Source organism: Penicillium canescens (assembly GCF_028828765.1).
Source record: "Penicillium canescens strain IBT 15451 chromosome Unknown utg000006l_segment0_segment0, whole genome shotgun sequence".
Taxonomy (NCBI): Eukaryota; Fungi; Ascomycota; class Eurotiomycetes; order Eurotiales; family Aspergillaceae; genus Penicillium; species Penicillium canescens.
Genome location: NW_026703968.1, coordinates 3464240 through 3490284, shown reverse-complemented (window position 1 = coordinate 3490284; position 26045 = coordinate 3464240). Strand labels below are relative to the sequence as shown.

Genomic DNA, 26045 nt, shown 5'->3' with positions numbered 1-26045 from the left:
CGGCTTCGGGTGTCTGTTCAGACTACGTATAAATCTCACAAAACTAGCAGGCATATTGGATATTCGGCGGGGGAAGATGATTAACTCGGTTGAGCTTGTGTCTATGGATGAACATCGTAGTTTTTTTTAAAAAAAAAAAAATTACTTGATTCCACGCCAGTCTCTGGGGATTCAATGCCAGGTTTGTATATGGCCTTGCACTCGAGGGTATCGACAGTCCATAGTGATAGATTGGACAACAGGTTGAATTAGACACATCTGGTGGAATTTGAACATGAGTTCTCCGTTCGAAGAGATGGCGGGCGAGGTATCGCATGCGACGTTAAGTTGAGAGACCGAATGGATTTCGTCGAGGACAATTCTCACTGACCGAGTGCTCCAGTAAGCTCTTTGGGTTGTACTTCTTTTCGCCATTCCGATTCTCTGCAGTGGTGTTATATCCACTGCACTATGGAAGAAGAAACTGGCACTATCATCGGCGTATTTGGCCAGGATCAGTATGAGTGATAATCGATCATGCCACTGTATATCGAAGTTCATCCATCTTCATCACTATTCTCCTCTTCCGATTCTTGATCCTCGCCATTGGGCTCACTGGAAGAAGGAACCTGTGAGTTCGGATGAGCAATGCTTCTCGGTTGTGCTCTCGAAGCAAAGGCTCTCTCGCCTACAAAATGATCACCCGGCCACGCTTTTTTGCACACGGGGCAGTTCTCCCCCTGCTGCATACGGAAGAAATTACGCATGCAATGTTCATGAAGTCGGCCCCCGCACTCGAGGTCCTCGCAGCGTTGGCCCTAAATCTTAGTCAGATGCAGTTCCAGGCAAATGAAGTGCCAAGTATACTCACAACGGTAATAATATCGCTGCAAGCAGCACAGAACTTAATCCGATGCGCTCGGTGGCCACCATATTGCTCGTCATTATATGTCAACACCAACCATCCCCGCAACTCCATCAGGGCTCGTGGTGTCAGGCTGAGATATCCTTTCAAGCTCTTCTGTAGCCAACCCTCCTCAATCAAATTCTTGACCATCGTTTCTGCCTGTGTCATACGCAGCGACTGCGTCGCTCCAGCTTGGGTTTGTTGCGTATCAGCAGCCTGGGACTGTCGTCGATTGGCGTCGCCAACTCGGTGTAGTTGGACTGCTTGCATTTGGGTAGCGGCCATTCCTTCGCATCGTATTGTGTTGTTTGTGATGAACATGTAGTCAAGGAGGCGTTTCAAGAAGGCGATTTCATCTGCGGAGTAGGTTGTTGCGAGCTGGGTCAGAGGATCACTTGTTGTGTTGACGAGGGCGTACACTCGTTCTGGTAACGTAGGGGCGTCATCTGGATTTGTGGATTGAGGGTCTTGCGGTAATGAGCTTCTGATCTCAAGGTCGAAGGGTGAAATTGCGGTATTGGCTGCTGAGACGTAAGAGGAAAATTGGTCTTCGGTAACATCTTCGGGGTCAACTGTTTGGCCCTCTGTTCAATTTTTGCGGTTAGCAGACATCCCTACAGATGATAGCATGAAGCTCAGTTGGGAGAAGTACCAGAGACTGTCAATATCGCAGCCAAGACTGGTTGGGCCTCTTCGAAGGTCATGGAGGAGCGTGCCATGAACGCCTGGAGAAAGGCGCGATTGCTGTGGTCGTATGCCGCTGCCATGTTGTCGGAATTGACTCTCTTGTCAGCTGAGCTTGGCGCGACAGCAAAAATCGCAATATCAGCTGGGTTGGGGTGTACTGAGGCGATTGATCCGAGAATTAGAATCGACGCGCCGGCGCGCTCGCGTAACTATCAAAAAGGATGCCAAGATCGCGGAATCGGCGCATTGGACAAAGGACAACTTGGTAAAGAGTATTCATTCGATTTTAAAACTCGAGAATTTCAAAGGAAACTCTCGATACTACTGTAGCCTACTTTTGATAAATTAAATGTTTTCGTGTTTGGTCAAAATGCATTCTGGGTCCTACTAATACATGGAGAACAATGCGAAGGACATAGCAAGTTCTATGCTATCTAGCAGTAAATTTTCGTCTTGAAATTCTGATATCATGCCATGAAACACAAAATGCTGATCAGTAAAAAAAAGGACCGAAACCCCATACCCTAGACGCTCCGATGCGCAAAGGAAAGCGGAATCGAATCATCCACTGATATCGCCGAACGCCAGGAAAAGATCAAATCAAAAAGTCGATGAAGTCAAAGTCCAGAAAGCACTGCGAAACATCACTAGTACCGCCGGCGGGCAGGCTCTGGGCTAGGACTGCGGCTGACGCTGCGCGCATCTCTGCCGCGCTCCTTGAGCCACTTCTTGGTGCTCAGTCGCAGCTCGCGGTCAAGCTCGGCCGAGGGATCTTTGCGATGAATGAAATTGCAGAATCCTCCTCGCACACACCCTTCTCCGCTATTGAGACGACAACACGCTTCTCGGAAATCTGTAACGGGGGATAACTCGCAGTAAATGGGCCGCGCGGCGTACCAGCGAGAGTTCAGGGCGTCGCAGGCGGCTTGCGCATCTTCTTCGTATTTGAACCGGCCGTAAACGTTACCGATGAGGTCTATTGTGGCGAGTCAGATGTTAGCAGGCTGTCGGGAAATTCACCAACCTCGGAAGGAGGTCCAACTTACGGTCATTGTTGTTGTCGCAAATGACAAGCTCTTCAAGCTCACCATACTTGCACATCTCACACCAGACGTCCTCGTAGAAAGCGTCGAAATGGTTCTGGAGCTGGCTTGGGTTCATCTTGTTCTGAGGGTCGTAGGCCGGGTTCTGATACATGTTGGGCATCAGGATGGTCTGCGAGTAGGAAGGCTTGACATGCTTGCGAGAACACCTGTCGCCGTGGCGGCATGCGCCGATCTTGTAGTAGAAGGAGCAATTGACCTTGTCCTGCTCGGTACCGAAGATGGAGGCGAGATAGTTGGCCATGATTGCGGGTTGTCAGAATCGCGCAGATCGAGCGATGGTAATGGATGAGGTATGAGGGGAATAGGATCACCTCGCGGTCGAGGTGGCGGGCGTAGGCGAAAGTAAGAAGTTGATTTGAAAGCTTGCGGTGGTTATGCAATGCCTGAAGTTTCTGGAGAGCTGTCAGGCGGTCAGTTGGCGGGCGGTCAGTTCTCGGGGTCGAGTGGCGATGACTAAGCCCTGGATCACCATCGAACATTCTGCCATCATCTGGACTCAAGGTGAGACTCATTGGGGCAAGCGGTGTGGTTTGAACATGAGACTTGAAGGAGTAATATCGTTGTAAAGGGGTGTCGTCATGTAGTATCACACAAACGCGATGAATCAGAAGTATGAGAGAGGTGTATAGATCTAACAATTTCGGCGTAGGGATGAACTCGGCATAACGTATTCGTGAGACATTTGGGTTTTGCACCCTTATTATCCGTTAAATCGAGCCTTCGCTATATCAGGGCTCGATGTAACGGCGGACCACTCGGTTTGGTTAGAAGGCACTGCTTTATCTTCAATATCAAGGCTTTATTCTATTATCCATCACTAACTCATTTCATTCAATGAGGGACCACTATCTATGAGAAGCAAATCAGTCCCAAATCATGAGAGGTTTCAAGCAGTGCTGTATATATCACAACGGAGAAATTGAGCCTTTTCCCGTGACTGCGAGTCCTGTCACATCAACTGAGGTTTTCTGCTTCTTTATCATCTCAGATATAATCTTGCCCGTCCCAAGACTTAATGATATTCCCCACGGTCCATGGCCAGCGGCTATGAACACGCCTCCTCTGGGACTTGCCCTCGTTCCTCCTCCCAAGGAAAGATTTTCGATTTTGCCGATTGTGGGAACACCAGTACTGCCCACAGGTCTGAAGCAAAGCCCTTCTCGAAGTGTCTCTAGGTCGTCGAGGTTGGTCGTCTCGTCGGCTGCCTCTTCTGTATCTTTAGCAAGACCACCCAACAAACGGACGGCAACATCCTTGAGTTTCTGCATCTCGCGGGGATCAAAATGCCGGTTAATATCTTCTGCCCGAGAGGGAAGCTTGATGGTGGGGTTGAGACCGGCGATATAAATCTCACCACCTTCCCTGAGGAAGATCTCGGGGCTGAACCCATACGATGAAGGGAGTGTCGTAAAGACAGCATGGCTTTGTCCTCGGTGGACATTCCTCTGGTGTTCCAACGTATACCGAGGGGAGCGAACAACAAGTGAATAGCCAGCCAGAGGTGAGATATCTAATGATATAGTGGAGGATGGGAATAGATCTTTGAGAACCTGTGGCGTCCAAGGCCCCATACTCAGAACAAGGGTCGTACATGGGATTGTTGACTTTTTCTTCGAATCTCGCGACACAATACTAACGCCGGTGATTGTGCCATCCGCTTCTTTGACAAGTGCGGCTGCCTGGGCAGGGTGATGAAGCTTCGCCCCTCGAGATATTGCACCATCCATCAGATAGCGGCTCAATCTCAATGGATCACTGGTACAAAATCAGCAAATACTTTAAGAGCCAGTACTTCTCGAAGCCACCCACACTTGAGCCACAGTTCCCTCTTGGCTGATCCTCTCTATCATACCTTCTTTCCTCCTCGTCAACCACTCCGGCCACTCAACGGGGGCAGGATCATCAGAACCTGCCGCAGTCTCCGCTCGGCTCGTCTCTGTTTGTAGCCAGTCATCGCCAGGTGGCGCACCCTGTCTCTGGCGAGAAACAGCATCCAAATTGAAAGCCGTCCCGTTCATGAATCCCCAGTTCTTTTGTCCATCATTTCCAGCGGCAAGCTCCTTGTGCAGGTCAAATGATAAAGCACCGAGAGGTGCAAGAGATGGCACAAACCAGTCTCTGGCTAAGAAGCCTGCAGCATATCCCGAAGCTGCTGAGAAAAGCTCTGGGGATTGCTCGACGATGTGGATTTCGCCTTCAGGTTGATTGGCAGACAGGTAGTAAGCAATGGAGGTGCCAATGATGCCCCCTCCAAGAATAACGGTCGACATGACTGGTCTTTGGACGATGTCGTGTCCCTTCCAAGGTTCTCACTGCAACATGTGACAATACAATATCGTTTGAATAGTTACACTTCTGGCTGACGAATGATCTTAAGTCAACTATGTTATCCATTCGTCTCACTGGCCTATGGTTTTTTTTCCCCTCAGATGCACTGGGCCGGGACTTCAAGCAATGGTGGGGTAGGAAAGAGATAAGTTCGTCTGGGCGTGCTTTAGCGCATTAGATAATGATCGCTATGCTCTAGGCTTTATTCATGCCGTCTTGCTAGATAAATGCCCTATGAAGCACGGCAAACCAGCATAAACGGGCCTTTCTATCCCTCGGCTGTTTCCTGTTAGATAGGTATAAACCGCTTTCTACAAACCTTCACATAGGAATAGTTGACAATTCATGGGAATGTGATTTTGCATAGCCACTTCGGTATGGATGAGAATGCTTGAGTGATATGACGTTTTCAAAGCCGGCCAACCCCACGAGATTATTAAGCCCCGCACTGAACCGCCAGTTCATTCCTAGTCACAATCATTGAAGGCCCCAGCAAGTGCAATATCACATTGAAAGGTATGTTTGTCTGGAACCCTGCAGTCTGCATTTCTATCTCCATGAGCTTTCAAAGGGGGCTGTCGTTCGTGTTTCTTTGTCGTCTCTGGTCCAGCCTTGTCCCAAGATGCGCGATGTTTATACAATTGAAATGAGATATTCCTATTTGACAATCTCTTTTGCTGTCTTTGAATATCTCAATGCTTCATGCTTCATATCAAAGGCTCCATGTCACTAACCGGTCAGTGCAGAACTTCCAAAAATGGCTGCCAAAACCATCATCGTCACAGGTGCCTCGCGAGGTAACAGCTCCGAGCTTATCTATTCACAGCCATACGCTAACACTATCTGTCAGGAATCGGTCTTGCAGTGGCCAAGTACCTGCTCTCATCACCCCAATCCCACAATGTGGTGGTGGTAGCCCGCAGCGTTGAGCCCCTCCAAAAACTGAAGGAGCAATACAGCAAACAAGTCGAAGTCCTAAACGGCGACCTGGCAGACTTTTCCCTCGCCCAAAAGGCCGTGGACACAGCCATCAAGACCTTCGGCCAGCTGGACGGCATGGTCCTGAACCACGGCCTCCTAGGCCAAATCGGCAAAATTTCAGAAGCCGATCCACAACAGTGGAAGGAAGGCTTCGATGTCAACTTTATAAGCCTGGTTGCTTTTGTACGTGTCTCCCATAAATGCAGTTCTACTCTACGTTCAATGCTAACAACAAAACCAGGCCAAAGCAGCTCTCCCAGCTCTCCGCGAGTCCAAGGGAAAAATCATCTTCACGTCCTCCGGTGCAGCAGTCACCGGATACCGCGGCTGGGCTCTTTACGCCGCTACCAAGGCCGCTATGAACAACTTCGCTATGAGCCTGGGTGCCGAAGAACCGGATGTTACCTCCGTCTCTGTCCGACCTGGTATGGTCGACACCGAGATGCAGCGCGAGCTCCGGGAGGACCATGCCACAAATCTGGATGCCGAGATGCACTCCAAGTTTACCGGTGTCCACAAGGATGGCAAGCTTCTTAAGCCTGAGCAGCCTGGTCATGTCATGGCTAAACTGGTCCTTGATGCGCCCAAGGAGATCAGTGGTCATTTCTACTCGTATGTTGAACCCTAAAGTCACTACGTTGAAGATGCTAACCAATTACAGATGGAACGACAAGGAGCTTGAGGCTTTCCAGGCATAGAGTATTATATCATTGTTATCGTTATCAGCTAGAAGAATTTTCATGTTCATATCTGTGGTCTTATATAGCAAGTCAGCATGGATCGCTATAAAATATTGGAAGCAAGTGCAAGGCAATGATTGGGTTACAAGTCAGCCGAAAGATGAAAAGCATATACATTTTATAAGCATTAGGTGCAGCACACCTTCATGTTTAGCATGGAATGTAGGGTGTTCATCATGTAATTCAAATTCAAAATATAGTAAAGTTCAACGCGTACCTTTTGGATAATAAATACACAGAGATGTGAAGTGTTCCTGTCCTCCGGATGTTGTTCCGTTGGTGGGGAAAAAAAAAAGAAATGTGGAGATTGTCTCAAGCTACGAGTGTCGGTTCACTGTAAAATCTTCAACAAAGTTAGCAAGAACTTCATACTAATGAAGTGAGATGCAATATAGACAGTGTTGATGGTATCAGAAAGTCCGTTTGGCTAGGACAGGTATAGTCACCATAGAATGTATGATAGGGGCGACAACAAGGTTCATCATGGTAAAAAGAAAGTGAGGAATTCAAGTTTCAAGAACTTACCATTAGTGCAGGGCCTTAGAGAGAGTCAATCGCATTAGAAGGACTCAATCCAAGGTGGTTGAGTGATGAATGATGAGGAAGAAGGGAAGGAAAAAATTGAGCGCGCATTATATGTAGTCGAGAGCGGTGTGGTACTGCCGGCAAGAAATGTACTTAACTCCAGCGCGCCTGCGATGGTCTCCAAGAAACTTCGAGCCCCACGCAAAAGCTCGAGGAAATTACGATCGTATCTTTTTTTCGCTTTTCCGCTTCTCAGCTCGATTTTACCAAGCTCTTCATTTCCACAATATTCCTGTGTCGATTTCAGCATGTCCGACCGTGAATTTAGCTGTAGGTGGCCGAAATCCTAACAGCCTGCACGCGCTTTTGCTGACATCTCATGCTTAAATAGCAAACGACGACCTGTCGCTTCCCAAAGGTACTATCTAAAGGCCCTATTCGTGATCAATTTCAGTGTTTGGGGGTGCATGCAGCTCTCTGGTAGCTGTCTTTGTTCCTTCGCCTCTTTTGCACTTACGGCTATATATGCGCGTTCGACGAGCCTTTGCTAACCTAGATATTTGCGACAGCCACGGTCCAGAAAATTATCACCGAAATCTTGCCCCCCAGCTCCGGTCAAACCTTCTCCAAGGATGCGCGCGACTTGCTCATGGAATGCTGTGTTGAATTCATCACCCTGATCTCCTCCGAGGCAAACGATATCAGCGAGAAGGAAGCCAAGAAGACAATCGCATGTGAACACGTTGAGAAGGCTCTGCGGGATCTTGGTTTCAGTGATTATATTGCCGATGTTCTCGCCGTTGCTGAGGAGCACAAGCAGCAGCTCAAGGTATGTCTATGCCCGTGTGGTTCGATGCGCATTGTTCTCTCATAACAAGTCGCTGACCTTGCTTAAATTCCAGTCACGAGAGAAGAAACAAAGCAAGATGGAGCAGAGTGGTCTGACGGAGGAGGAGCTTCTACGACAACAGCAGGAGCTGTTTCGTTCAGCAACAGACAAGTACCATGCCGTGCCAGAATAGAATCTCTTAAGACTCGTGCTGGTCATAGAGCAAAAGGGTCACTGGGCGTTCTGCGAGTCCCACTGGATATGTGGGTCTGGAGTTTTGTTCGACTGTTCTTGGTCTTTCTTGTCATTGTTTGGGGGTGGGTTGGGGAATACTAATGGCGCATACACGTCAATGCATCATTGAATTATACATGATTTCAACGTTTAATGAAAACTCTCGGGTCTCCAGGAGACCTCAATGATTCAAGTTCGTAAATTGTATTGTAAAAATTTCAGGTGGTGGTTTGCCGAGAATAGGTCAATATATATATATATCTCGAGGGGAGCTGCAAATTCCATGCTGCAAAGTGATGCCTGGTATATTTCAAGTCTCTTTTCCCCATCTTTTTACAAATGAGCTCTACCTTGCTCTCGTCCTACGTAAAAAGACGTAAATCCAATCTGAAGTGAAGATATTGATATCTTAGTTGGATCAAAAGGATGTGGTACTAGGGTAGATTGTATTGACATAGTATGGTTTTCTGAAGACAAAAGATTTGAGCATTCCTTCTCCAAGTAATCCGAAATTCTTGAGTTGCGGTTTTTTTCGATATCAACTCCCAAGATTGATATCTCGACACCTTACAAAAGAGGCACAAATATTTCAGCCCACGTGACATTTCATTGGTCCTACTGACGCTAAGCCAAAATGGGAAGAAGGCGTACTCCCCATCGCAAATCGACACAGCGCGGAGCTCCCGTGGCTAGTTATCACCACTTGCGCTCAAAGCCCACCATCACCATGCCTCCCTTTAAGGATGAGCATATTTTGGTATGCACAATCTTTTCACCGGAGTCCTGTTACCAGAATTTTAATGACTGACTTGTTTAGCTAATTGCGCCGGGTTCGCAAATGACCCTGGCCCAGCTGGGTTTGCCCGAAACGTTCACGCCCGCGCGATTCCGATTCCCAACACGCATGTTCCCCGCCGAGAAGAAGGGAGAATTTGAACCTTACCGTGTCAATGAGAGGCGCCAGGAGATCAAGGTCAAGAATGGCACACAGGCGCCGAAGGAAGACGTGGAAATGAAGGACGCTCAACCCTCTGCGGCCGACGCTCCAAAGACCGAATCCACCGAGAAGCCCGAAGGCGAGGGCGACGGTGCCCAGAGTAATGGCGAAGCTACCAAGACTGTTGAAGAGGTCTTCTACGAAGAGGATGTGATGTCCGACAAAGACGCAATCTATCCCATTGAGAACGGGCGCATTGTCGACTGGCCTTGCTTCTTTGCTCTGCTCACTCACATTTACAACACCTTGAGCCCACCTTTCCACACTCCAATCATGCTCATCGCCGAGCCTGTCTGGTCTGCGCGCGACCGCGAAGCAATCACCCAATTCGTTTTTGAGAAGTTCAAGGCTCCAGCGTTCAGTCTTATGGACTCTGCGCTTGCGGCTTGCTACGGCTACGGTGTACCCACAGCTACCGTTGTCGATGTCGGCAAGGGCAAGGTTGATGTTACTGCTGTCACCGATTTCGCAGTCAACGAGCACGGCAGAGGTATTGCCCTGGAGGGCTGCGGTGGAGACTCCATGACTGATCGCCTTCTCGAATTGCTGGGTCCCAAGGGATTCACTAGAGAGATGTGCGAGCAGCTCAAGCGAAGCAACATTACTGAGATCCTTCCCCCGGAACTCCACTTCCTGGAGACGCTGCCACCGCGCGCCAGGGTGCGAACCCCGCCGCTGCTGCCTCGACTGGAGGAGCCGATAGCAACGATTCTGCCCCGCGTGGACCAGGAGACGGCACACAAACTGGTACAGAGGGTAGTAACGAAGAAGACGAAGGTGTCCTCGATGTCGCTGCAATTGTCAGCGGTAACACTACCGAATATCTCGCCAATATTGAGAAGGAAAAGACGACGACAAAGAAAGGAGCAGCCGATCCAAAGCAAGGTCGTCTTCCCAACTCGAAGAAAGAGAAAGCTTCGTTCCAGTTCGAAGAATTCGTGCAATTGGAAGGACACGATGCAGCACCCAACGATTCTCGACAGTACATTCGTCGGCAACGAGAGATTGAGGTCAGCATTGAGCGTTTCCTTCTGACTTCGCCTCGTTTAAAGAACGGAGACCGCCTCACCAGCGGCATTCTTGAGGACATTGCCACACAAATTCACCATACCATTATTGCTGTTCCCGATGCTACAAAACGAAGCGAGCTTTGGGACTCTTTAATCATTGTTGGATGTGGAAGCAAGGTCAAGGGTAAGTTTTATTGATGATTTGCCTCCGTCGCAAACTATCTTTACTAACGTTGAAACAGGCTTCACTCAGGCTTTGCTCAGTGTCATCCAACAAAAGTTCATTCTTTCTCCTTCTGGCACGATTTTCACCTCTGAAATCCCATCTACTTTCACCACTCCTGCTCCCACCGGCGCCAACACACCCTCTCATATGGGCCAATCTGGGATGATGTACCACCCGGCAGCTCCCGGCGTGAACCCTCTTCTCGTTGCTGCTACTCACAACAACCCCGGTATGCCTGGTATGCCCGGTATGCCCGGCACTCCTGGGATGGACCCCAACACGGTACATTACCGCTCAACCGGTCATTCCCAGACCCCCACTTCTGTCAAGACTCTGAAGCTTCCTGAGTATTTCCCCGACTTCAAGGACCACGGCAACAGCAACGCTCCCGGTGCCAGCGGAGCCAATTCCACACCCGGGTCATCCCAGGGTGGCCACGGCATGGAGGAAGCCATTTTCCTCGGTGCTCAGATGGCTGCCAAGGTCTTCTTTGTTCTTGATCAGGGTCTCAGCAAGGGCTACATGAGCCGAGTTGAGTACAACGAGAGCGGACCATCCGCCATTCACGAATACATCTTGTAATACGACTCGCACATCTAGCCTATTGACCATTTACCGTTGGTCCGGGCTTCGTCTATTTCTCAAATTATGCTCTTTATGAGACGTTGTCTGGCGAAGGTGGCTATTTTGAGTCTGACTTGTTTTCTTTTCTCTTTTTACATGTATGCTACGAGTCCTAGAAAAGGCCACCTCAGGCCGCAGGCGTAGGATTTGGGGAGTTCGGTCAAATATTTTTTTTCACCAGAATACTTCATTCTGTCTCAATTCCTAAACTGTCACTTTCACACTGTATCAAACGACTAGATAAAGCAGTTCACCAATCACGGGCCAGCTGGTCCCTTTATTTATCACCACGTGATCTGGAATATTTTCTTAGTAATGGGCCGGCTTATCGCCTCCGAGGGCCGATCTCCATCTCCATCTTTTACCTCGACATTGACACCTCCCTCTCTATAACAGCTTTCTCCCTTGACAGCCATCTTCTCTTTCCTCATTTCAGTGTCGATATATCACGTTTTTATCTTGCACATACTTGCCCAACATGCCGCGCGCCGAAGCCGGAAGCACGAAGGCGATCAGCAACAAGATGAAGTCGAAAGGCTTAGGCCGACTTCGCTGGTACTGTCAGGCCTGTGGTAAGTGTAATATCCACTCTGCCTTACATGTGTTATGCTAACATCTTCAAGAAAAGCAGTGCAACGATCAAAACGGATTCAAGTGCCATGTGAACAGTGAAAGCCACACGAGACAGATGCTCCTAATCGGCGAGAACTCCAAGAAGCACATCGAAGAGTTCAGCCGCGACTTTTTACGGAACTTCGTTGAACTTTTGAGAACAACACACGGCGAGAAGAAGATTCAAATCAACCACTTTTACCAGCAAGTTATCCAAGATAAAAGCGTGAGTCTTCAACCCGGGTGGTTATTTGAAAGATGGGAACATGTGCTAATTTTGAACAGCACATTCATATGAACTCCACGAAATGGTCGAGCCTGACACAGTTCGCCTCATATCTCGGACGGGAGGGTATCTGCCGCGTGGAGGAAGGCGAGAAGGGATTGTTCGTCTCTTGGATCGATAACAGCCCCGAAACCATGCGCAAGCGTGAAGCCGTCATGAAAAAGGAGCGACAGGACAAGGGTGACGAGGAGAGAGAACAGCAGCAAATTCAAGAACAGATCGAGCGGGCCCAGCGCAGTGCAGCCAACAAGACAGAAGAGGAACCTGAAGCGAAATTGTTACAGCGGAAGGAAGGCGAGAAGATGAAGCTAGATTTCGGATTTGGCTCGAAGCCAAAGACAGACGTAAAGCCACCCTCACCAACTACAGCCGAGTTCCCCGAGACAAAGGATTCGCCCACACATACCACTGATTCTCCCGCTCCACCCGCCGAAGCTGCACCACCGGCACCAGTCAAAGTTTCGATGTCGATGGGGGCACAGAAACCCAAGAACGTGTTTGCTGCTGCTAAGAAGAATCTCTTGGCTGGCAAGAAGGGCTCCGTGTTCGCTCCTCCTAAGAAGATGACTGAGCAGGAGAGGATCATGAAGGCTGAGATGGAGGCAATGGAACGCAAGCGGTCTCACCCAGGCTCTGGCTTCAATAACGCCAAGCGCCCCAAGGTCACTTGAAGCTTGAACTGGCATGTGTCTTCTATATTCCAAAACCGCGTCCTGCGACTCGCGCCAATCGAATGCCGATGCACGCGCAAGGGCATTTCGCGGATCTTTGCATGCAGATTTTATAGGGCAAGCTTCTCGCTTTGTTGTTTATCTCCCAATCAAACTTCCGGGAAATGTACAACCCTCAATTCCCGTGGTGACCGTGGATCCGAGTTCAACCCACCCACTGGTTCAATCTGTGCACTGATGATTACAGCGCCCATTTACTGCCCCTGCCTGCGGGATGTGATTGCATTAGCAAATCTGGCAATTTGGGGCGGGGCCTTCTTACTGCATCTTTTACCTTGAAACCGTGCGGTAGATGGTCTTAGGATAGTTAGCCTTGCTTTCAGTTTTTTTAAATCTTAGAACTTTGTAGCTAGCAATTGACAAATGTGACAACAACCATAATGACAATTGATCCTTTGCAACCCTCTCTCGATTTCGTGGTTTTGTTTTGACATGCAGAAACTACCATTATCTGTTAGTAAACATGGCAATCCACAAGGATTAAATTATCACAAGTATTGATAATAGGAATGACTGCACATGTAAGTTCCATCCACATACTCCAATGATAGCTTAAATGCCAGTAAAACTAACCATAGATTGATTGACCTCGTTCCAAAAAGCATATTGGTCGACCTGGGGTATAGTAGATGAAAGTTCTTTCCAAGCATTTTGCATAGCTGGCTATCGTACAGCAAAGTATTCCCCAGCGATCGACTATACCCAAACGCACCCCAGTCAATGATCTCAGTTATAACACTATCCTTCACTATAATATTGCTTGGGTCCGGATCATCATGCGTTAGAGCCTTTCTTTCGTCTTGGCTTCTGGAGGCGAGAATCCTCTCCATCAGAGGATCATGCTTCGTGAGTTGCATTTCAAAACGCTTTAAACAGGGACTGGGGACTTTTCCTGGCAAGAATGGGGGTTTCAGCTTCTGCCATCTGGACCATGGGTCCGTCCGACTTTTATATAGTTGACGAGTTGATCTCTAGAATGTTGCAGGTCCCCGGTCTATGAGGACATAAGTTTTCCGCATTCTCGATTTCTTCTAGTGTGACAAGCGGGGGTGGTGGATGTCTCACAGAGGGAACAAAGCGTATTTCATAGATGGAGTGTATACAGGAGAGGTAGTTTAGAAACGTGACAGGTGGAGGCTGCAGCTCAGTTATTGACGGGTCTCGTGAACCAGACGAAGTATGAATGCACTTACTAGGCTGCTGTTGGTACTCTCTGTACCCTTCCATTTTGGCGTAGATGTCACTTATGTATCAAGTCTTGCTCTCTGTCGAAGATGTTATTATAGTGCAAGTCGTGAGAGGCAAGATGACTGCGGGGGCAGAGAAACATCTTGGCAAAAGGTGACATCAAACATGCAGAGATCAGATAGCTAGTCAAGCGTTGAAGTTATAATGACCCTGAAGTCACATCTATATCCACATCGGTCAATGGGTGCGGCCGCTTAGGCCCGACGGCGGGCCTTGTCGATCATTCCCCTCTCCTCGCTCGTTCACGAATGACCGACCGATGATTTCGGGGCAAACAATGTTACGAGTAGCCAATATGTCGGAAACCGGAAAACAAGGCGCCCGACGTCGACAGCTGTCCAGATTTTTGGTTTGTGCGACGTCGCTTCAGACCTGCTAAGTATAAAGCAACCGTCAGGTAATGGATCTTTCGGCAATCTTAGAGCCAAATAGTTCTAAGGTCCGGAGCTACATAATGGAGTTGCCCAACGAAACATTTCTCATCAGCCACTGGCTAACAAGTCTTGTTGGGATTGTTTGTCTGGTAGGCTCATATGCTCATCCTCTCTCCCTATTCAAGAGTTATTGACCGGAGCGCCATCCTAGACGTTCATATATCGAAGGTTCACAAATAATACATCGCATATCCCCGGCCCTGAAATATCAAAGTGGACAGGAGTGATCTACACATACTACTGGATGAGCGGAAAAGCACCCTTATACATCCACAAGCTTCATGAGAAATATGGTAAGTGTTCCCAGTTTTGTACCTACACCCAGAAATGTACTGACATGGGTTTTCAATATGCCCCATTGTTCGAGTTCGCCCAGATCAGATAGACGTCTGTGATATAAATGCCGTGAAAGAGATTCACAAAGCAAACAGTCGCTTCCTCAAAACGGTGTTCTACCGCAACCTGGTTAGTGGCGCTGTGAACAATGTATTCTCGACTAGGGATACCAAGTTTCATTCCGTCCATCGGCGTCTTCTGGCATCTCCCATCTCCGACTCCTCTCTGTCTCGCTTCGAGCCGCTTATAGCTGATAGGATCAACCTCACTGTCAGCAAAATAACACAGGAGCTGGAATCGCGCGGCGTTGCTGAAGTGTTCAAATGGTGGTTGTTTATGGCAACAGACATAATCGGCGAACTAAGCTTTGGTGACTCGTTCAGAATGCTCGAAGCAGGAAAGGTTTGTAGACATATTCGGGAAACCAATATGGGAAGAGATCTGCGCTAATACAAGGTACGAATCCAGAAAAATCAATACACCATAGACATGGAACGACTGGCATCGTACCAGCCAATTCGGACGACGTTTCCAACTCTAATTAAAATCGCCAGCTATATTCCCTTGCCAATGCTCAGAGAAAGTGTACAGGCAGGTAAAAGAATTGGCATGTATGCTGCCCAGTCGATCGATCGTTATCGACATCTCATGGCTCAGAATCCATCGGACCCTAAGCCAACTCTGCTCACCAAATTGTTTGACACGGAGAAAAACGGGTTGTCATTCGAGGATATCCGACAAGAGGCGCAAGGATACATTGTCGCAGGAAGCGATACTACTGCTGTTACCATGACTTATCTGAGCTATGCTGTGTCTCACGACAGCCGTGTGCGGGAGAAACTTGTCGCTGAATTGACGGGTCTTGCCGAGCCCATTACAGACAAAAGCCTCAGAAACCTGCCTTATCTCAACCTAGTCATCACAGAGACTTTACGGTTGTATACGGCTGTCCCTCTTGGGTTGCCTCGATCAGTGCCACCAGAAGGAGCACACTTTTGTGGGTTCCAAATACCGGGAGGAATCACAATATCAACTCAGTCTTATAGTCTCCATCGAGATCCTTCCATTTTCCCAGACCCGAACAGGTGAGTTAAAGGAATTTCCAGGAGCTTTGGACAAAAAAAATTGATTGTAACAGTTTCAATCCCGAGAGATGGGAAAACCCTAGCAAGGAAATGAAAGATGCTTCCCTGCCATTTGGCGGTGGAGCTAGGAGTAAGTCTCAGAAATCTAGATTGCTGATAAAGCTAACATTTGCAGTCTGCTTGGGTATCCATTTAGCTCGGATGGAACTTCGTATGGCCACGGCACTTTTCTTCCGAGCCTTACCTGATGCCCGACCTTCAAAGAAAGAAGGAATGTCAGAGAGTGATATGATCATGGAGTCTTATTTCTTGATGGCTCCACAGGGCCATCGTTGTCTTATTGAGACATGATACCGTTTTGGGGGATCAGACTAATTATTGCATTCCTGAGCAGATTTTGTCGCTCTTGAAATTGCTTGAAGAGCGAAACCAGTTCAACAAAATGAAATTGAGTCCTTTTACTATACGATAAGATGAAAGCAATTTCGCGAAGTATTCCAATTCGTTATACTTCGAAAAAACAGGACCAGCCTCAGTCTCCATCTTGTAATAACCAGCAGCTAATTTAGCACAAATATCCGAAGAACCTAGCATAGACTGCCGTTATCACAAGACTGATCACACTTGTAAGTCCCAATCCAATTATCAGCACCATAAACGTCCAACCCCATCAACCACCCATTCATAACCTGATGCAGATAATCCAAGTTCTGTGGTACGCCGTTAGACTTACCCTCCGCTGAACAAGGATAATCCTGCGTAAGCCCCTTATTACCATTCAATCCACTACCCTTAGTAAACCATCCGTTATAGGATCCAAACGCCTTAATAGCGTTCCCACCCGACGCATCCAGCTGCGAAGCGAGATAGTGGGTCCCCGCATCAACATTGTCCTGGATGGAATCCGTACACTGGCCATTGGGATAGTTCTCGCAGGACACTTGCATCAATCCCGGCGTGGGACCGCCGGCGTTTGCGTTGCAGGATGACTCTTGCATTGCGATGACGGCTAGGATTACTGGGTCCACGCTGTATTTGGACCCGGCGCTTTGGAAGTACCCGTCGTATTGCTTGCATGCCGAGCCTATTCCATTGTAGAAATTGTCCAGGGAGACATGGTAGACGTCGTCTATGGAGAGGAAGGGTGGGTTCCAACCATCGCCGGTGATGCCTGTGTTGAGCCAATCTTCGGATCTGGTCTTTCGTTAGGGATGTGGACTAGGGTGGGAGGGTTATGGTGCGTACCCGTTTGGACCTGTGGTTGATGTGACATCTTCGGTTGCTCCGGTGGCTTTGGGGTTGGATCCTACGCCTGGATTTGTGGACTGGGCTGTTGAGTGGGCAGCCAGAGCCAAGGTAGCGAGAGCGATGGGTTTGAGAATGGCCATTGCTGATATTGAATCTTTGATATGGAGCTGATCAAAGCAATTGTTGAAGGGTTAAGCTAGGAAATCTGCTCAACTTTATAGTGTTGGGGTGTTAATTAGTATTCACTAAGTTGCCTCTCCTTTACTCGATGTAACCTGCCAGGGTTGTTTCAGCTTTGACAATCGTAACATAGCTCAAGAGGAGTTTCTCGGAGTAGACAGCTATATGTACCAGGGTAGGAGGGCTAGTAAGAAACTAAATGGACCAGTTTCTGAATTGGGTATAGTGGATGGCCTACTAAGGTAAATGTGAAGGCCTCAGCGTTGGGTTAATTTCGCCCCAGGGGTCCTATAGTATGCAGGGTGCTCCACTGAAGATTGCGGGCAAGTGGATTCCCGTTAATCGCGGAACAGCTAGGCCGAAAGTCAGGAGGAAGCCATAGTAAATTCTTGCCGTTCAGGTTTATCCACTGTCCTTAATGAAGATCGCCAGATCTCTATAGGATGAATCAAAGGCATGATTTATATGCCCGGACGGAACATCGAGGGTACTTAGGTTGGTAATTCGACATGGACCATCTTGACAAAATTCGAGTTTGTTGATAATCCTGTCGGTGTTCAAAGTCTCTTGCAAGCCGCCCGTCGCTGTGTCCCACAACCTCACGGTCTCATCATCGGAGCCGGACGCCAGTAGCTGGCCGTCGGGCGGGAAGGCCACCGAGCAAACCCAATTTGAATGGCCCTCGAGAGTCCGTAACTCTGCACTCCTTTTTTTGTTCACCTGTGGGAACTGGCATATCCAATGAGGAAGCTCCGACTCAAACTCTGTACGAATCATTGCGGTTCGAAGTGCAAATACACTTGTCCCGCGGAATAAATCTGAAGCGGTGCTTGATCGGCTATCAGGCGATTTTTCAGAACAAAGCGTGTTCCATCATGCAGAAAACCCGAAAATACAGAATTTTCGTCGCCCTATATCTATTAGTGTAAATTGCACATGGCTGCCTACTAGATTACTTAACAGTGTAAGCGTATGGAGGAGATCAAGCATACCCTCCACTTCCGATATAAGACCCAGCAGACTCATCACTTCCACCCAGTGTAAAAAATGCCTCTGGAGGAACAGTAGTATGTCTTGGAAGATGAAGCCTGACTTTGTTCGAGATGGTGTACTCAGTAGCAACACGAGCACTGTAATTCCGGTGGAAGATTGTACAAGGATCACTATTCATTTTTATTATCATTATTTCAAGAAAGCGACCACCTACTATAGTAACGCAAAGCCAAATTGACAAAAGCCCCAACGGAGACTAGGACAGTTCGCTCGAGATAACCCCCTAATACATCAAGGAAATAAGGTTAGAGAAGTTCCTCACTCGGTACCCGGGTTTAATATGGAAAGAATCAATCGATATGTAGCGATTGGAAAAGGCGGACGTTACGTCCAAAGTGGAGAACTCAGCAAGCAGCTAGGGACGTATGGACGAAGTTATAGTGCATTTTGTACAGGAAGCAGGTGAACGATGCAGAACACATGCCACCATACTTGACATACCATACTTGTTGACGAAGCGGAAGGGCAACAAACTAAATGTTGGAGTACAACGCAAAGTCGAATCCTTCGCGTACGCAATTACAATCGAAAGCTATTTGCTTAGAAGAGCACCTAGAATAAAAGCCTAGAAATAGAGCTCTTAGCTGCATCAACTCTCTGTTTTCTTAGATCAGAATCCAACCGCACCCCACGAAGAAGCCGTATAATCTCCTTTGCCAAATTCCCAACCTGCCATAACACTAGTCAAATAGTCATCCCCGCTATACCAGCCATTGCTAATGCCATGCTGGAAGAAAGGCGTTAAACTACCCGAGAACCAACCTGAGTTATCCGGGTCGACGTAAGTCATGGTAAGAGCACCGCCGGTTGGCCAACTGTAAATACAGGTCAAAAACGTCGGCGTTAGATATAGACGACTCAGTGTAACTTACTGATACAAGTAAACATCCCACTCTTTGCCTCCAATATTCACGTTCCGTGCCCAAGGCACCGCACCGTTTGAGTCATAGTGGTCGGAGAGAGGAGAATTTGGGGCGCGATAACCGACCCAAATCATCACCTCGTATTTCGAGTTGCGATCAGTGGGAGCGTAGCTTGGGTCAATGAAAATGTCGTAGCTAGCCAATTAATATGAATGAATTTCCGAACTCAGAATTATATTAAAGCGTTGAGTCTTACCAAGCATCATACCCTTGGCCATCCGCGGGATTAGCAGACTGACTAAACCAGGTATTATGCCCCGGGTTAACATCGTTGATCTTCTTAGGCAGAGTATGGATTGGCGACCAAGTGCCCCAGTCTTCGCCAGTGACCATCGCAACAAATCCAGTACCACCTGGTGCGGACACACCCCAAGAATTGTCGTTATTATACCATGCACCAATGCTGCCAGAAGTACTGAAATGCTTAAAGTAGTAAGTGTTTGAATCAGCACCGTTGACGGAGCGACCAAGCCCAGTCAAGAGGATAAAAGAGGTAGAAACAAAACGATAGAACCACTTCATGGTGATTGTAAGACCGTTCCCTTTGGCGAATTGCGAGACTTGCAGGCCATCTATTCAAGCTATGTATAGAAGATTCGGTATTTATGCTCTCCGGAACTAGCGAAAGCTAGCAGCGGTCCTGGATAAAATGGGGTCTGCAGGAATGACAGGATCTTCGTCCATCTCAATACCCCGGCGGGGTAATCAGCAGGCTGCATTTCCACTAACTCAAATGGCCACTCACTAGTCGCAATGCTACTCTACTGAGCGGGCTTTACCCACAGGTTTTGGTGTGAACTACATGTGTCGGAAGCCCTCTGGTGATCCGCCACATTCTAGCGAATATATCGCGGCACGCCTTGTCCGATGCGGCAGATTTAGAATAGATTGCCAACTTCACCTCAGCCGTGACATGGGGTTTTAGCCGGATACCAATAGACAATGTCTACGCTCTCCCAATTAAAGTTTACACCCGCTGCAAGGAGAAACAAAGGGATAGGTTATTGGCTCATGCGGGCGCTGAATATATCCTAAATGTACACCGACGGCAAATTGTTGTACCGTGGATTTAGACTGTAAAGATGCGCTGATTTTGCGGGGTCGTCTCATGTCTCTATAAATGCGTCGAGAAGTTTGGCGGCTACTTGGAACAAATGCACTAACTTTAATACGTGAAATACTCCACTACACGATCATCTTCGCAACTCTGTGCTCCACTCATCTGAGACGACGAAATGTCGCTACTCAAGCTCCTCACGAGGGCCCTTTATCTGGCTGCTCTCGCCACTGGAGTAGCTATGCCACTTTCCAGCATAGACATTGACACCAACTCTCCGAGAGTTGACCTTGGATACTCAATATACCGTGGTGTAAGACTCGAAGCGGGCGTGGATCAGTTCTTGGGCATGCGATATGCCCAGGCCCCACTCGGCGATCTCAGGTTTAGAGCGCCCCGGCAGCCCGAGGGTAAGGTTGAAGAACAAGATGCATCCCAAGTCGGTCACAGTCCAAGACCTATTGCCCTTGACAATATCGAAGCGTAGACTAACTCGACCTGACTACCTATAGTTTGGTCCTATTTGTGTCGGTACAGGGCAGCAACCAGGTCCAGGCATCGATGAGGACTGTCTATTTGTCAACGTCTTCAGACCCTCAAACGCTACGCCTGCCTCCAAGCTCCCCGTGCTGGTATATATCCAAGGCGGTGGATACGCAACTAATGCGAACTCCAACTACAATGGCACGGAGATCATTCGATCCTCGGGCGGCAACATTGTATTAGTCAACTTTAACTACCGCGTTGGTGTCCTTGGTTTTCTCGCCAGTGAAATGGTCAGGCAGGATGGAGACTTAAATGTTGGCCTCCTGGACCAACGGCTGTTACTGCTCTGGGTGCAGGAGCATATTAGCAAGGTGTGTTTGCGCATATTTACTTAACATGGTCCTTCTAGACAACTAACCATCTTCATTTTATCAGTTTGGTGGTGACCCAGGCCATGTTGTTATACAAGGCCCGTCAGCTGGTGGTGGCTCCGTATCCCATCACCTCGCGGCATACGGAGGCAATGCAAAAGATAAACTCTTCGTTGGAGCGGTTCTTGAGAGTCCCTTTTGGCCCACATTACGAACTGTCCCAGAGATGGAATTCCAATATCAGCGGCTGCTGGGCTTAACTGGCTGCTCGTCCGTAAGCTGTCTGCGAGAGATGAACACTTCTGCTCTCCAGGCAGCAAGCTACGGCTCCATCTTCCCCGAAGCTAAACCCAGCGACCCCACACCACTTTGGTACTGGTTACCGACCATCGACAACAAACTCATCCCTGACCAGCTATATACCGCTTTCGCAACTGGCCGGTTCGCCGCTGTACCCATGCTTGTGGGCCACACCACAAACGAGGGCTCGTACTTTGCATATAACGCGTCCAACGCCTCCCAAGTCTCTGCCTTTCTCCGCACCAACTACCCCCATCTCACAAACGCACAGTTAGAAGACATCAATCAGCACTACACGCCAATGGACCCCGTCCCCAATCACGCAGCATTCTTCCCCAGCGCTTCCGCCGCGTATGGTGACGCTACCTTTACCTGCCCTGCCAATGACATAGCAGGCGCCGTGGCGCGGTTCCTAAGCCGGGAGCGGGTGTGGAGTTACCGGTATAACGTGCTTGATCCGGAGACTGTAGCCGGTGGCTTAGGGGTCCCCCATACGTTTGAGACGAGCGCTATTTTTGGACCGGGACAAGCAGGCTCGGCCCCAGCGTCTTACTACACAACCAACGCACCTATTGTGCCCGTAACCATGGGGTACTGGGTGAGTTTTATGCGGAGCCTAAATCCGAACACTTATAAAGAACACGGTTCGCCGACATGGAAACCATGGGGGAATTTCCAGGGTCGTCAGCTTCGGCTACAGACTAATAACACAGCGATGGAAGAGGTTCCGGATTGGCAAGTCGGGAAGTGCTTACTATGGAAGCATCTTGCTCGGACAATGGAGATATAAGCCACTGACGATTATCACACCATGGCGGGACCGTACTTATTTGCTGAGGATATAGTAACAAAGTATACAAAACTCGTTCAGCCCATCAGCCAAAGGACAATGGTACACCTTCGAGTCGAGATATATTCCGAGATCTATTCTAAATCTCCCTGGGCATTCGGTGTTAACGGAGATCCAGCACGGTAGACTCATTGTGGGGATGCCGTCCAGGATCGTCTCCATCGCGGCGTTTCACCGACGTGTAGATGAAAGGAACACATAACTAGGCTACTCTCGATGATGTGATGATGCATCACGTATGGTCTACCTGCCTCGCCTTCCCCCAGACGCGTGATCTGATTAACTTCCTCTGTTCTTAGGAGACATAGCACGTCAATTTGCGCACGACAGAGCGGAAACTCTCCAACCAAAGTCGGACAAGATATATTTTCTCCGGGGTTAGCTGACTAGCTCGGATCAATGCCAATTCTGCCCCCCCCCCACCAACGGCAAATATAGGGGCTAAGCTGGATGCGCAGAGGGAGCACGAGCGATGGGAAAGGTTTAGGCGGGGGGCCATTTCAGCGCTTTAGGGGAGTTCAGGGTGTTGGTGAAGAACAAAGGAGCTGGAGAGTAAAGTAGCAAGGGTACTAGTCCTGCGAATCACAAAAAAAAGGGCGAAAACAAACATACAACTGCCAGGATTCGCATGTGTTCACCCACCACACCAGCTCGGCCGCGGAGCAGACACTCAGAGTTGGCCCCCACATCGTCTACGATAATACTGTCTTCTCTTTCTTCTCACATGCTCATTCCCGCGAGCCTCGTACAATGGCGACTACAACCACAATAGAGGCCCTTTCTCTCGAGCACGAAGCATTCACCGACTTGCCTGACCAGCGGAAACAGCAACAGCAACAGCAAAATCGACCACCACCTACGGCAGCCTCGGAACGAAAACTTGAGCCTCTCAACATCGAATCTGCCCCAGACACAGAGCCCAACTACCCAACAGGCTCTAAATTTTGGTTCACCATCATCGCACTGTGCGTGGTCCTTATCGTCGGAGGCCTAGACGCCAATATCGTCAGTACAGCCGTGCCGAGCATCACTAACCACTTCCACACTGTCGCCGATGTGGGATGGTACTCATCAGCATTTCGACTCTGCACCTGCGCATTCCAATTCGGGTTCGCGAAGCTGTATAAGCTCTTCTCAATCAAGGTAATCTTCTTGATAAGCAATGTTATCTTTCTCGTCGGCTCTTTACTCTGTGCCACGGCTGCTTCGTCGACTATGTTCATTGTCGGGAGGGCAGTGACGGGTCTAGGGTTCTCGGGTGAGTTGGCTGGGTGTTTTGCCGTCGTGGTACATATTCTGCCGCTTAACAAGCGACCGGTGTTTGCGGGTTTGATGGCGTGTGTGGAATCGCTTGCGATCATTGCGGCGCCTATAGTAGGTGGTGCATTGACACAGTCTTTAGGGTGGAGATGGTGTTTCTGGTATGCTCTTCTCATCACAGACATGATCAAGGTAGCTTAACACTGTCTGTTAGGATCAACCTTCCTATTGGCAGTGTATCGCTGGCGACTTTGTTTTTCCTCTTCTCAGACCCAAGAACCCGCCAAGAGGACGACCTGACGGTGACTCAGAAGATCAGAGAGCTCGACCTCGTTAGCAACTGCTTGTTCATCCCATCACTCACAACACTCTTCGTCGCACTATCTTGGGCGGGAACAAAGTATCCCTGGTCAGATCGGAAAGTGATTGCATTGTTCCTTGTATTTGCTGTGCTACTCGCCGCTTTCGTCTTCAATCAATACCGTCGTGGAGACTCAGCAGCCCTCCCTTTCCGCATTATCAAAAATCGAAGTGTCATCGCGGGCTTCATCTTCACGACGTGCACTAATTCGATGACGAACGTCTTAGAGTGGTACTTACCAACATACTATCAAGTCGTTCGATCCCGGGTAAGGCTTCGTGGCTAATTCGTGATTACAAGAAAATTTACTGACAAAGTTATATCCTGCCAGACCCCAAGCGAGAGCGGCTACCTTATGATCCCTATCCTCGTTGGAATGATGCTCGGGCTCTTTCTTCAGGGCATCGGCACCACCACATTCGGCTACTACGCTCCCTTTATGATCTTTGCCTCCGTATGCATGCCAATCGCCGGGGGCTTAATGACAACATACGGTCTCCACACATCGCTAACCAAGATCATCCTCTATTCCGGATTCGTAGGCTTCAGTGGAGGCATCGGCTTCCAAGCTCCCCAAGCGGCAGTCCAGACAACCTTAAGTGCTGCAGATGTCAACTTTGGGATTGGGGTTATCTTGTTTGGGCAGAGTATGGGTCCCGCGGTGTTTATCGCTATTGCGCAGGTTATATTCACGAATCAGTTGTCGTCAAGTTTGGAAGATGTTGTACCAGGTTTGACACCTGCGTATATTGAAGAGCACGGACTTGGTGATATTAAGAACGGGGTTCCTTTGCAGCGGTGGGATGAGGTTACGGGTGGTATCAACCGGAGCTTGACTCATACTTGGTACCTCACTGTCGCGTTGGCTTGCACAACGATGGTGGGAAGTCTTTTGATCGAATGGCGCTCGGTTAAGCAGAAGCAATCGTGAAGTACGGGCTGGCGGCACGAAAGGAGAGTTCAGGTAATACAGGTTGTAGATGACCTTGCCTTTCGCATGGAAGAATCATATTCGTCCGTACTAAAAGAGCGTTAGATCTTGAACTAATCTTGAACTATCGTACATACTCGTAATAGGGCATATTTATTTCCACATATTCCAGGAGAGACTTTCTGGCAACTTCACGGTGAGTGAACCAGTGATCCTTTTACCACCCCAGTCACTTCGAGGTCGATAGTTGCCGAAAGTGTCGCCCACGTAAAATAGTCCATTCTAATAGTGACTAGTGTAGGGGCATCGGTCTTAAAGGCCTCCACAATATTGACTTAGAACTTAGTGGGTAAGTTCTCGATAACCTTGCGGAACTTATTAGCCACAACCTAACAGTCCCTATCTGGCATTAGGTGTATTAGGACATATTTTTCTTTCTGATGAGAACAAACCACCCTTCGGCATTTTGAACCTAAGTGCAATCGGACTAGATCCGCCTAAATGCTTCAGTTATGGTACCAGGCAGTTTTAGGTCTTTCCGTTTGGAGCTCGGCGAAGATAGCCGTTATAGTGATAGTTAGAACACCGGGCTTTCGCAGTGCGCAAATTGCCTTACCGAAGAGTTGGGTAAATGTACGCTGCCTGCTCGTTATCGAGTTGTCTGGAATTTGTCCGACGCAGCTAGGACCTGGCAGGAATAAGGTTCTTTCAGAGGATATACTCAAACGACTTTGGCAACAATACATACGACCCTACAGTCACCATGCCACATGGGCAGACCTTATCAGACCGGCGAACCCGGCAGAGTTCGGCGAAACTCCAAGAACAATGAGTAACGTCAGTCGCATCCCGCGCCGTCAAATGTGGCGGTTCCAATCATTAACTCTGAATATATTCCCCGCAGTGAGAGCGATAGATTCCGGTTTTGTGCTAAAAGTGGAAACCCTTAGGATCCTTTATCGCGAAGAGCTTGAACAAGTCAAATTCCCAACAGAGTTTACGACCGCTTCACCATGTAAGAAATGCCACGCTTTCGTGGCACTTTTGCCAAGGGAGCTTTTTTAAATATGACCAAGATTCCCCCGAAGGCGAGATGACCCAGTCTTTAATTGAGGTTTAT

At 48.6% G+C, this 26045-nt stretch overlaps 12 protein-coding genes across 12 annotated transcripts; 7 read left to right on the top strand and 5 right to left on the bottom strand.

The window, feature by feature from the left end:
- Positions 1-536: 536 nt before the first annotated feature.
- Positions 537-1653, bottom strand: N7446_010145 (non-structural maintenance of chromosomes element 1 family protein; the record flags this gene model as incomplete). The annotated part of the gene is made up of 3 exons (XM_058518889.1): positions 537-797; positions 851-1470; positions 1539-1653. The coding sequence occupies 3 exons, from the start codon at positions 1651-1653 to the stop codon at positions 537-539; spliced, it is 996 nt and encodes a 331-aa protein (XP_058369677.1).
- Positions 1654-2220: 567 nt separating this feature from the next.
- Positions 2221-2920, bottom strand: N7446_010144 (zinc finger CCCH domain-containing RNA-binding protein; the record flags this gene model as incomplete). The annotated part of the gene is made up of 2 exons (XM_058518888.1): positions 2221-2549; positions 2620-2920. The coding sequence occupies 2 exons, from the start codon at positions 2918-2920 to the stop codon at positions 2221-2223; spliced, it is 630 nt and encodes a 209-aa protein (XP_058369676.1).
- A 542-nt stretch (positions 2921-3462) lies between these two features.
- Positions 3463-5399, bottom strand: N7446_010143 (NAD(P)/FAD-dependent oxidoreductase). Its single transcript, XM_058518887.1, has 2 exons — positions 4489-5399; positions 3463-4434 (listed from the first exon to the last, which is right to left on the bottom strand). The coding sequence occupies exons 1-2, from the start codon at positions 4947-4949 to the stop codon at positions 3585-3587; spliced, it is 1311 nt and encodes a 436-aa protein (XP_058369675.1). The 5' UTR covers positions 4950-5399; the 3' UTR covers positions 3463-3584.
- Positions 5400-5466: 67 nt separating this feature from the next.
- N7446_010142 (SDR family oxidoreductase) lies at positions 5467-6993 on the top strand. The gene is made up of 5 exons (XM_058518886.1): positions 5467-5523; positions 5754-5804; positions 5858-6171; positions 6230-6600; positions 6650-6993. Exons 2-5 carry the CDS (start codon positions 5765-5767, stop codon positions 6684-6686), a joined length of 762 nt encoding a protein of 253 aa, XP_058369674.1. The 5' UTR covers positions 5467-5523; positions 5754-5764; the 3' UTR covers positions 6687-6993.
- Positions 6994-7447: 454 nt separating this feature from the next.
- nctB (negative cofactor 2 transcription regulator complex subunit NCB2) lies at positions 7448-8474 on the top strand. Its single transcript, XM_058518885.1, has 4 exons — positions 7448-7583; positions 7645-7671; positions 7823-8082; positions 8156-8474. Exons 1-4 carry the CDS (start codon positions 7562-7564, stop codon positions 8273-8275), a joined length of 429 nt encoding a protein of 142 aa, XP_058369673.1. The 5' UTR covers positions 7448-7561; the 3' UTR covers positions 8276-8474.
- Positions 8475-8950: 476 nt separating this feature from the next.
- N7446_010140 (uncharacterized protein) lies at positions 8951-11131 on the top strand (the record flags this gene model as incomplete). The annotated part of the gene is made up of 4 exons (XM_058518884.1): positions 8951-9073; positions 9134-9863; positions 9923-10507; positions 10566-11131. 4 exons carry the CDS (start codon positions 8951-8953, stop codon positions 11129-11131), a joined length of 2004 nt encoding a protein of 667 aa, XP_058369672.1.
- A 421-nt stretch (positions 11132-11552) lies between these two features.
- Positions 11553-12867, top strand: N7446_010139 (putative C2H2 finger domain protein (Kin17)). Its single transcript, XM_058518883.1, has 3 exons — positions 11553-11745; positions 11797-12011; positions 12071-12867. Exons 1-3 carry the CDS (start codon positions 11652-11654, stop codon positions 12740-12742), a joined length of 981 nt encoding a protein of 326 aa, XP_058369671.1. The 5' UTR covers positions 11553-11651; the 3' UTR covers positions 12743-12867.
- Positions 12868-14410: 1543 nt separating this feature from the next.
- N7446_010138 (cytochrome P450) lies at positions 14411-16256 on the top strand (the record flags this gene model as incomplete). Its single annotated transcript, XM_058518882.1, has 6 exons — positions 14411-14573; positions 14636-14777; positions 14861-15222; positions 15289-15905; positions 15959-16035; positions 16081-16256. Exons 1-6 carry the CDS (start codon positions 14451-14453, stop codon positions 16254-16256), a joined length of 1497 nt encoding a protein of 498 aa, XP_058369670.1. The 5' UTR covers positions 14411-14450.
- A 236-nt stretch (positions 16257-16492) lies between these two features.
- N7446_010137 (putative extracellular soluble lytic transglycosylase) lies at positions 16493-17293 on the bottom strand (the record flags this gene model as incomplete). Its single annotated transcript, XM_058518881.1, has 2 exons — positions 16493-17099; positions 17151-17293. 2 exons carry the CDS (start codon positions 17291-17293, stop codon positions 16493-16495), a joined length of 750 nt encoding a protein of 249 aa, XP_058369669.1.
- Positions 17294-18996: 1703 nt separating this feature from the next.
- On the bottom strand, positions 18997-19831 carry N7446_010136 (uncharacterized protein; the record flags this gene model as incomplete). Its single annotated transcript, XM_058518880.1, has 3 exons — positions 18997-19201; positions 19259-19444; positions 19506-19831. 3 exons carry the CDS (start codon positions 19829-19831, stop codon positions 18997-18999), a joined length of 717 nt encoding a protein of 238 aa, XP_058369668.1.
- Positions 19832-20544: 713 nt separating this feature from the next.
- N7446_010135 (putative carboxylesterase) lies at positions 20545-22313 on the top strand (the record flags this gene model as incomplete). The annotated part of the gene is made up of 3 exons (XM_058518879.1): positions 20545-20805; positions 20879-21223; positions 21288-22313. The coding sequence occupies 3 exons, from the start codon at positions 20545-20547 to the stop codon at positions 22311-22313; spliced, it is 1632 nt and encodes a 543-aa protein (XP_058369667.1).
- Positions 22314-23123: 810 nt separating this feature from the next.
- N7446_010134 (MDR family MFS transporter) lies at positions 23124-24925 on the top strand (the record flags this gene model as incomplete). Its single annotated transcript, XM_058518878.1, has 3 exons — positions 23124-23794; positions 23848-24262; positions 24326-24925. The coding sequence occupies 3 exons, from the start codon at positions 23124-23126 to the stop codon at positions 24923-24925; spliced, it is 1686 nt and encodes a 561-aa protein (XP_058369666.1).
- Positions 24926-26045: the final 1120 nt, after the last annotated feature.

Excerpts from the sequence above, each read along its gene's own strand:
- nctB (XM_058518885.1), top strand. The coding sequence starts at position 7,562 with ATGTCCGACCGTGAATTTAGCT. Across the intron at positions 7,672-7,822 it reads CGACCTGTCGCTTCCCAAAG|CCACGGTCCAGAAAATTATC; the intron begins GTACTATCTAAA and ends TATTTGCGACAG. Across the intron at positions 8,083-8,155 it reads AGCACAAGCAGCAGCTCAAG|TCACGAGAGAAGAAACAAAG; the intron begins GTATGTCTATGC and ends CTTAAATTCCAG.
- N7446_010139 (XM_058518883.1), top strand. The coding sequence starts at position 11,652 with ATGCCGCGCGCCGAAGCCGGAAGCACGAAGGCGATCAGCAACAAGATG. Across the intron at positions 11,746-11,796 it reads CTGGTACTGTCAGGCCTGTG|AAAAGCAGTGCAACGATCAA; the intron begins GTAAGTGTAATA and ends AACATCTTCAAG. Across the intron at positions 12,012-12,070 it reads AAGTTATCCAAGATAAAAGC|CACATTCATATGAACTCCAC; the intron begins GTGAGTCTTCAA and ends AATTTTGAACAG.
- N7446_010143 (XM_058518887.1), bottom strand. The coding sequence starts at position 4,949 with ATGTCGACCGTTATTCTTGGAGGGGGCATCATTGGCACCTCCATTGCT. Across the intron at positions 4,435-4,488 it reads GAGGGAACTGTGGCTCAAGT|TGATCCATTGAGATTGAGCC; the intron begins GTGGGTGGCTTC and ends ATTTTGTACCAG.
- N7446_010142 (XM_058518886.1), top strand. The coding sequence starts at position 5,765 with ATGGCTGCCAAAACCATCATCGTCACAGGTGCCTCGCGAG. Across the intron at positions 6,172-6,229 it reads TTATAAGCCTGGTTGCTTTT|GCCAAAGCAGCTCTCCCAGC; the intron begins GTACGTGTCTCC and ends CAACAAAACCAG. Across the intron at positions 6,601-6,649 it reads ATCAGTGGTCATTTCTACTC|ATGGAACGACAAGGAGCTTG; the intron begins GTATGTTGAACC and ends AACCAATTACAG.